At 42.1% G+C, this 7586-nt stretch overlaps 2 protein-coding genes across 3 annotated transcripts in view; one reads left to right on the top strand and one right to left on the bottom strand.

The window, feature by feature from the left end:
- Positions 1-2355: 2355 nt before the first annotated feature.
- Positions 2356-6377, bottom strand: LOC110207950 (uncharacterized). Its single transcript, XM_020985734.2, has 2 exons — positions 6295-6377; positions 2356-6184 (listed from the first exon to the last, which is right to left on the bottom strand). The coding sequence occupies exons 1-2, from the start codon at positions 6347-6349 to the stop codon at positions 5313-5315; spliced, it is 927 nt and encodes a 308-aa protein (XP_020841393.1). The 5' UTR covers positions 6350-6377; the 3' UTR covers positions 2356-5312.
- PLCB1 (phospholipase C beta 1) overlaps positions 6358-7586 on the top strand; it is an 870456-nt gene continuing 869227 nt past the window's right edge. For both annotated transcript variants that reach the window (XM_020985703.2, XM_020985722.2), the window contains exon 1: positions 6358-6456. In XM_020985703.2, the coding sequence (XP_020841362.1) occupies positions 6358-6456 (99 nt within the window). The remainder of the gene's footprint in view (positions 6457-7586) is intronic.

The following is a 7586-nucleotide window of genomic DNA, read 5'->3' as shown; positions in this document are numbered from 1 at the left end:
AAGAAGGGTACTAGAGCTGTGGGAATTAGAACTGTTTGATCTTAGCATGATCTAAAAAGAAATGCACAATTTAATCATCTGCATAGAGATAATAATTGAACTCATAGAAACTGGTGAAATCATGAAGAGAATAGTGGGGAAAGAAAAAAGCCCCAGAACAGACTTTTGAGACTCATCCACATATAACCGGTGTGATATGAATGGTGATCCATCAAAAGAGACTGAGAAGAAGCAGTCAGACTGGTAAGAAATAAAACCAGGAAAGAAAATCAAGAAAATAAGTCAATGTCAAATGCCGCAGCAGCGAGCAGAGATCTGACGTTATAGATGACTCAAAACTGTGCACGTGGAGAAGCTGCTGGCCACAAAGGGGATCTGATGAGGTTCAAGGGAGGAATGAGAGGGGAAGCTAGGATCACATTCCCCACATTAACCTTCCAGAGTCCAGGGATACATATATACACCAGAATCTCGTCACCGTCCCACTCCCCTGTTCTGTGGTCACTCGGTACAACCTTCTGTGCAGCAAGGCCCAAAATGGGCACAGTGAGCCTCTGAGAAGATGCTATTCAGTTTCTCTCACCATAAGTCCTCTTCTCTCATGGGGCAATGCATAAGAAGAGGCCTAAAGGCCATGAGGACAGATTGTCTTCCAACTCTGGGGAAAACCTGAAGTGAGGACGACTGTGCTCCCAGGGCAGGACTACTGAGACTTTAACTCACTGAGAAAGGAGGAGTATCCTAGCCCCCTCAAAGTTCTCTCATATCTGTAGGCCTCTTCAGATTGATCCCTTGGTTTTCTTATCCAGAGAGGGCTTCAAACCAATGTCCCTAGTTTGAGCTTTAGGAATAACTTAACTGTTGGGGGAACAACTATATGGTGATGGGGTCAATTCACTTGCTCACTGAGGATTTTTTTCCCCAGGGAAAGGGAAGTGATACAGGTTAGTGAGCAGGAGCTCAGGGAGCTTGGGACAAGGAGGAATGGGTCGCAGCATAGCCTGCCTCAGGGTTGGTTCACCAAGATCCTTCCCCAGTGCCCACCAGAGCAGTGGTTTCATATGTCAATATTATGATCCTGTGCATGTGCCTGGTGCAGGACTGGGGAAGGGGTATACCTCTGCATGTGAAATCTTGAACTGTACATGTACTTTCTAGTGGAGAAATCAAGGCTGTGACGATTTTGTTTTTAGTATAAAGAAATGTGATTTCCTTCCTATTCGTAACTCATAATAGAGACATTTTGGTGAGAGAGAGAGGGGGTAATCCTACTGCTAACAAGGGAAACACCAAAGATCAATGTCATTAAAATGATGGCTACCCATCAAAAAATGCTACAGCAGTCAAGAAGGATGGGGTTGGCAAAGGAATAATTAGGTAGTTAAGAAATCACTGTTAACTATGGAGAGACCAATTTCAGTTGAGTGATGAGAATAGAAGCCAGAGTGAATAGGGTTGAGGAATGAGAGAAGAGTGGAGGCAGCAAGTATAGATAATGCTTTCAAAGAATTTGACTGAGAGGAGAAGAGATATAGGATAATAGGTAACAGGAATAATGCAATCTAGAGAGAGGGTTGTTGTTTTTTTTAAGAATGGGGGAGAAGAGTGTGTTTGTAGGCATCAGAGAAAGAAAGGTAATGCTTTGAGTTATACAGAACACTTTCCTCATAACAATGCTGTGTGGTATATGCTACTGTTATTATCTCCCTTTTTACAGATGAAGTTAATTAAATTGCCTATGTTCCCACAGCCAGTAAGACTTGGGAGTTAGGATTCAAACCCATGTCTCTTAATTCCTAAGTCCAGTGAGATCTTTATAGGTATCATACTGTGCTTCATTATTTTGAATAGATTTTTTGAAATACCTAGACAAATAAATGGATAATAAATAATATGTAATTTTTTGTGTGGGGATGATGGGTTTCTTTTGGGGATATGTTGAGTTTGAGATGCCTCTAGGAGATCCGCATAGAGGTTTTCAGTGTGCAACTGGCAACTTGGGAGAGAGACTGGGGCTATATATATATATATATACATATATATATATATGTATATATATATATATGTATATATATATATATACTATATATATACATATATATGTATATATATATATATACATATATATATACATATATATATATATATTATATGTATATATATATATATGAAGACCTGGAAGTCATCTGCAAAGACATGATAACAAAACTTGTAGCAGCTGATAAGCTTAACAAGGTATGTTTTGTAGGGTAACTTCCTGACCCTTTGAAGTTATCATAAAATTTTCCTCCCATTCCTCCCCAAAATGCCTTTGTGCCATTGTTGAAAATGAGATAGAACACTGCACAAGATGCATTGTTGACTTGAGGCACCATGCCATTTATTTTGTTCTTAGACATTTCAAAACTTTACCCCAAATTGCATATTTTTCTCTTCAACCTAGTCTCCAAGTGGATGGTAAAATGAGAAGAGAAGGGTTTAAGAGACCTAGTTTGTACAACACATTTTTAACCTTTCCATCCAGTAACCCTTCCATACTACATTTTTTTTTTTTAGGTAAAAGAAAATCCAATCACTGGACAAGGAACTCACAGGTCAGGGAAAATTCAGCAACTGAATTGTGCTTCTGTTTTATTGATCATACTAAGCTCCAACACAAGTTTAAATTCCCATAGCTTTATCATGCTTCTTCAAATACTAATGGTTCTTAAAGGCTGCGTAGTGATTGCAACATGAAAATAAAGTCAAATCTTTCATTCATGTAAAGTTCATTTCTGATACCACTTAACTCCTGTTCTGAAAGCTATAGCAATGTTGGTCTCAGTAAAAATATCTCCTTATTCCTTCAACACACTGTCTTCCCTCAAATAAGGGAAAAATCTGATTGACCTGAAAATATTTGGGGGCACAGTTCCTCTTTTTTTTTTTTAGAATTGGAAGGAAGCACAAATCAAAGAGAGGAATCATTGACTTGAGCAAGTGAGGTGAACTTAATTTATAAAGTGGGCAAGGATGAGGGGTGGGAGGAGCAAAATTGTAAAAACCTCATTTTCTAACAATAGCTGACATTTACAAAGCTGTCATAGTCCTCAGGAACCCAAGGTCATCTCTATACCATGGTACAGGAAAAGGACTTCCCTGTTACCCCTCCCAACCCCCAACTTTTTCCGGAGGTCATAATGCTGAAGGGCAAAGAGTCAGCTTAATAACAACAATAACAATCTGGCACTTATGTAAGTGATTAAGGATTGCAAACATTTTATATATGTCATATCATTTGATCTTTACAGCAACTCTGGGAAGCAGATGCTACTATTCTCCTTATACAGATAAGTAAGCAGGTTAAGTGACTTGCCTAATGTCCCAGAGCTAATGAGCATCTGAGGCAGGATTTGAACTCAGGTCTTTCTGACTCCAAGTCCTGTGCTCTCTATATGCGCTATGACACCTAGCTGCTTCCAATTTTTTATGCAGCATTAGCTTAACTCTTGGTACTCTAAATATGAGTTCCTTGTCCAGTGATTCACAAAGACATGCTACTAGAGGAAGTGCATTATACCAGTATTGACATTTATCTGCCACTTTTACATATACATTACCTTCTTTATACATTATCTTATTTGGTCCTTAAAACAATTTGGTGAGGTAAGTGTTACAGTATTATTTTTGCCATTTTACTGATTTAAAAAGTGTCACAGAGGTCATCAAGTGACTTGTTCATGGTCACATAATGAATTTTAGAGACCAGGATTTGAAACCTAGTTTCTCCAGACTCCAATTCCAGCACTTCTTTTAGAATATCAAATTGACTCCTTATTATGCACTTTATGTGTCTGGAACAGAAAAGGTAGGGGAGGAGGTGTATCTTTTGTTAGGTAACTAACAAATAGGCTATTCATTAATTAGTTGAATTGACAAATAGAACTGAACCCTGAGCAGGGGTGTGTGTTTTTTTTTCCTCTGGTGGAGTTTTTGTTTGTTTTTTGTTGTGTTTTTTTTTTTTTTTTTTTTTTCAGGAAGCCAGGACCACAGTTGGAGAGGTAGTATGCCAGAGAAGTAGTTTTGTGGTCCAGAAGATTTGGGTCCTGCCTAGAGCTGTCTGCCTCTGCCAGGTACTGACTGTGTGATCCTGGGCAAACAGTTTAACCTTCCAGTTCCCCCCTCAGTAATCTACATTGGTAGAGAGAGTTTTGTCACTAGGAGTTCTCAATTTCCAAGAAATCATAGGTCCAGACCAGAAAAACATAAACAAACACTCATAGTTAAGGACAGTTTTATATAGAAAGCTGGTCTCTAAAAAGATACTTTGACACAGGTAACAAAAAAGAAACAACTTTATATAGTATGGTACAAGTGGCCATGGTCAGGACTTGGGCTCAAGAGCGCTGGGATTCAAATCCCCTTTGTGATACTTATTCTGAGACTTGGCTAAGCTAATTCACTTCTCTGAGGTTGTTTCCTCATCTTTCCTAGCATCTGTAACAGCTACCTGAGGGGTTGTTGTGAGGAAAGTACTTTGCAAAATTAAAATACAAGAGTGAATTTCCATTATCTTTATGAGGTGGTTTATGATAAGTGGTTTGAAAAGTGGTAGACTGTAGTTTTCCAGGTATATCAAGGAGCAAAGATTCTAGGAGAGATTAAAAATAATTTAAAAAACTAAGGCAATTTTGCTCCTAAATTGCATTGTAGATTTTGAGCTGGCAGGTTATTTAGTCCAAGTCTCTCGATTTACATTTGAGGAAAAAGAACCAGGAGGGTTAACTGACTTGCTCAAAGTCACACAGGAACTAAGTATAGAGCCAACATTAGAACTCAGGTCTTATACTTCCAAACTCAGCACTTTTTCCTCTGTACCGCTCTAACAAAGTTACATGTATTATCAACAGAGTAATTCCACCGTTATGGGAAACTCACAATCTGAAGTCTTGAGAGGTGGCTTTTTTTCCCCCTCTGTATAACAGCCTTTTCATTTTCTTTCAAAAATAAAATTTTATTTGATAGGTTTTTTTTACAATGCCTAAATTTCCTTCTGCTCTTTTCTTTATTAAATAACAACAACAAAACCACAAACAAAAACATTCACTTGCTTGGAAGATGACATTTATATTACAAGTATTGCAAACCAGTTTTTTCAGGACTGTCCTTTTATCTTCCTGCAAACAAAATGTGCCACTTTCTCTTGTGCTAAATGCCAGTCTAAGGAGTATATTCAAACACAAAGCTAAGGATAAGGTGTCCAGGGGTGTAGATCAGCCTAAGGAGATTTATCTAATTCATGTCTCCAGGCTGCTCACTATCTCCTCCGCCAGTTAACAACTGTCTATTGTGTAGCAGGCTTCAGTGTGCTCTCCACTTCGGCACCAGCACCAAGATTTTCGCATTTGGGGATTCAGGATTATCCCCACCAAAAAACTACATCCCTTTTCCTCCGTCCCATTGCGGGTTAACCATCTGGAAAAAATAAGCCCCGATCCCAGCCTCAGCTTATCTCCCCGCTTCCTCTCCCCTCCTTGCTCAGTTTTCCAACGAGCCCAGAGAAATTCAACCCTCGCATCCAAGCCTCTAGTCCCTGAAAGGTAACCGGGCATGCTCACTGAGCCTCTTCCAAGGAGAAAGTGCCTCGTTGTAGTGGTGTCCAGAGGCCGGGAGGTGCCGCTGCGCCCCTGCTTCCTTCCATTCGCCTGACCCAGCGGAGAAAGTTGGGCTCCGGGAAAGGCAAGGGAGTGTAGAGGGGAAGGGAGGGGGGGAGAAGAAGGAGAGTGGTGTGGGAGGGGGACGCCAGGAGCGTGTGTCACTCGCTCACTCCACTCCCTCTGTGTATATAGGATGTGCTGAATGGTGCTCTTCAGATCCGCGGCGGTCGCGGAGGAGGCAGCGGAGGAGGAGCAGGAGCCTGAGCCCCAGTCGAGCCTGAGCAGGCGGCAGCGGCAGCAGCGGCGGCGGCTACGGTTACAGCGGCGGCGGCTACGGTTACAGCTGGCTCCCCCGCGCCCGGTCCCTCCTGGTCCGTTGGCCAAGCCCTGGTGCCCGCTTCGTTCCTCGCTCCTCCGTGCCTGCTCTCCCTTGTCTTCTCGGCATCTGCTGCTGCTCCCCGACGGGCGCCCGACACCGCTTTCCACGGAGGGCATGGACCCACGCTTCTCTGCCTGCTCCGCACTCCTGCGCTGAGCCACCTTCCCCTCTGTGAAGGGAAAGGAGGAAAAAGAGAGGAGGGGTGGGGGAAAAGCCAAAAGAGCCCCTCGCCTTTCCCAAACCAATCCAAACCCCAATCCCACCCCCTCTCTTTCTCACCCCACTTCTCTTCCCTTCTCGGATCATCTTTTCTCCTCTGCTGGGAAGCCTCCATGTGTGTAAATGGCCGGGGCACAGCCAGGAGTTCACGCTTTGCAACTCAAACCTGTCAGTGTCTCCGACAACCTGAAGAAAGGCATCAAATTTGTCAAATGGGATGATGTAAGTAGCCTCTTTGGTCTGTTTGTTGAGTTCTCGGCTGTTGCCCTCTCTTGGCGGGGGAGGGGGTTGTGGGGGTGGGGAAGGTGGGAAGAAACACACTCGTTATGCAATGGGCAGAGTGAATCGATAAGGGTGCCAGAAAGTACACATGTTGGAAACTGCACAGGCAGTAAAAGGGCAGAAATTACTCCAGCCAGAGTGTGTGTGTGTGTGTGTGTGTGTATTTGTCTGTGTGTCAGTGTTTAGTAATTTACGTCCTTAAAAGCAGAAAGCAAAGAGATGAGGATTTTTTTTTAATTGCCATGCTAATACCTATGACAAGGCTTACTCTGCCTTGACAGATCATTATAGTTTGAAAAGTGATGTGTGTGGTACTTCTGACCAGGTAGAAAAGTGTACTTAATGTGCTTTGGGAGAAGGAAGCTTCTTTTTCCTCCTACAAACACAACTCCCAAGTCCTCCATCATTCCTCCAGAAAATGACCATTTGGTGGTCTGGGTTATTAATTCGAGAATGGCAAGCTGATCCGTTGTACCCATTTAAGTGATCTGACACTAGACATCATCGGCTCACACCACAGGTTGTTTGCTCCCAAACTTGTCTCTGTCTTCTTGAAATTAGGGGCTCCAGAGAAAGGATAACAGGTATAAAGGGATCATGGAGAAATAAAGTGACATTTTGTGGATTGACAATAGCTTGGCAGGTGTTGCTTGCTAATTTTCCAGAGCTTCCATGGCTTTTAAGGCAACAGCTTGAAAAGACCCTGCTGTGAAGTTTTACCATGCAGTGTTTGGGGTTCCAGCCTGGTAGGGGAGACAATAGGGCAAGGGAAGAATGTAGATGGGAATTGTCATAATTTCAGGGCCCCACAGGGCACTGAGAGTTTTTCACCTGAGAACCTAAAAATGACATTGGGACTCGAGGCATCAATTAGACACCCTCCAAAAAATCACAAAATATTGAGGAAATAAGTTTGGACTGACAATAGGGAATTAATTTTTATCAATACTACATTCCTGATTTCATTCAGAATTTATTGGCATGAATTATTCATTGTGATAAACATGAGACTTCCAGGGTTGAGGGAGATTTAAGTCCAAATGATTGAGGCACCTCTTAATCAGGAGTAA

This window comes from Phascolarctos cinereus, unplaced genomic scaffold (assembly GCF_003287225.1).
Source record: "Phascolarctos cinereus isolate Bilbo 61053 unplaced genomic scaffold, phaCin_HiC Scaffold_2;HRSCAF=192, whole genome shotgun sequence".
Taxonomy (NCBI): domain Eukaryota; kingdom Metazoa; phylum Chordata; class Mammalia; order Diprotodontia; family Phascolarctidae; genus Phascolarctos; species Phascolarctos cinereus.
This window is presented reverse-complemented; position numbering and strand designations above follow the sequence as displayed.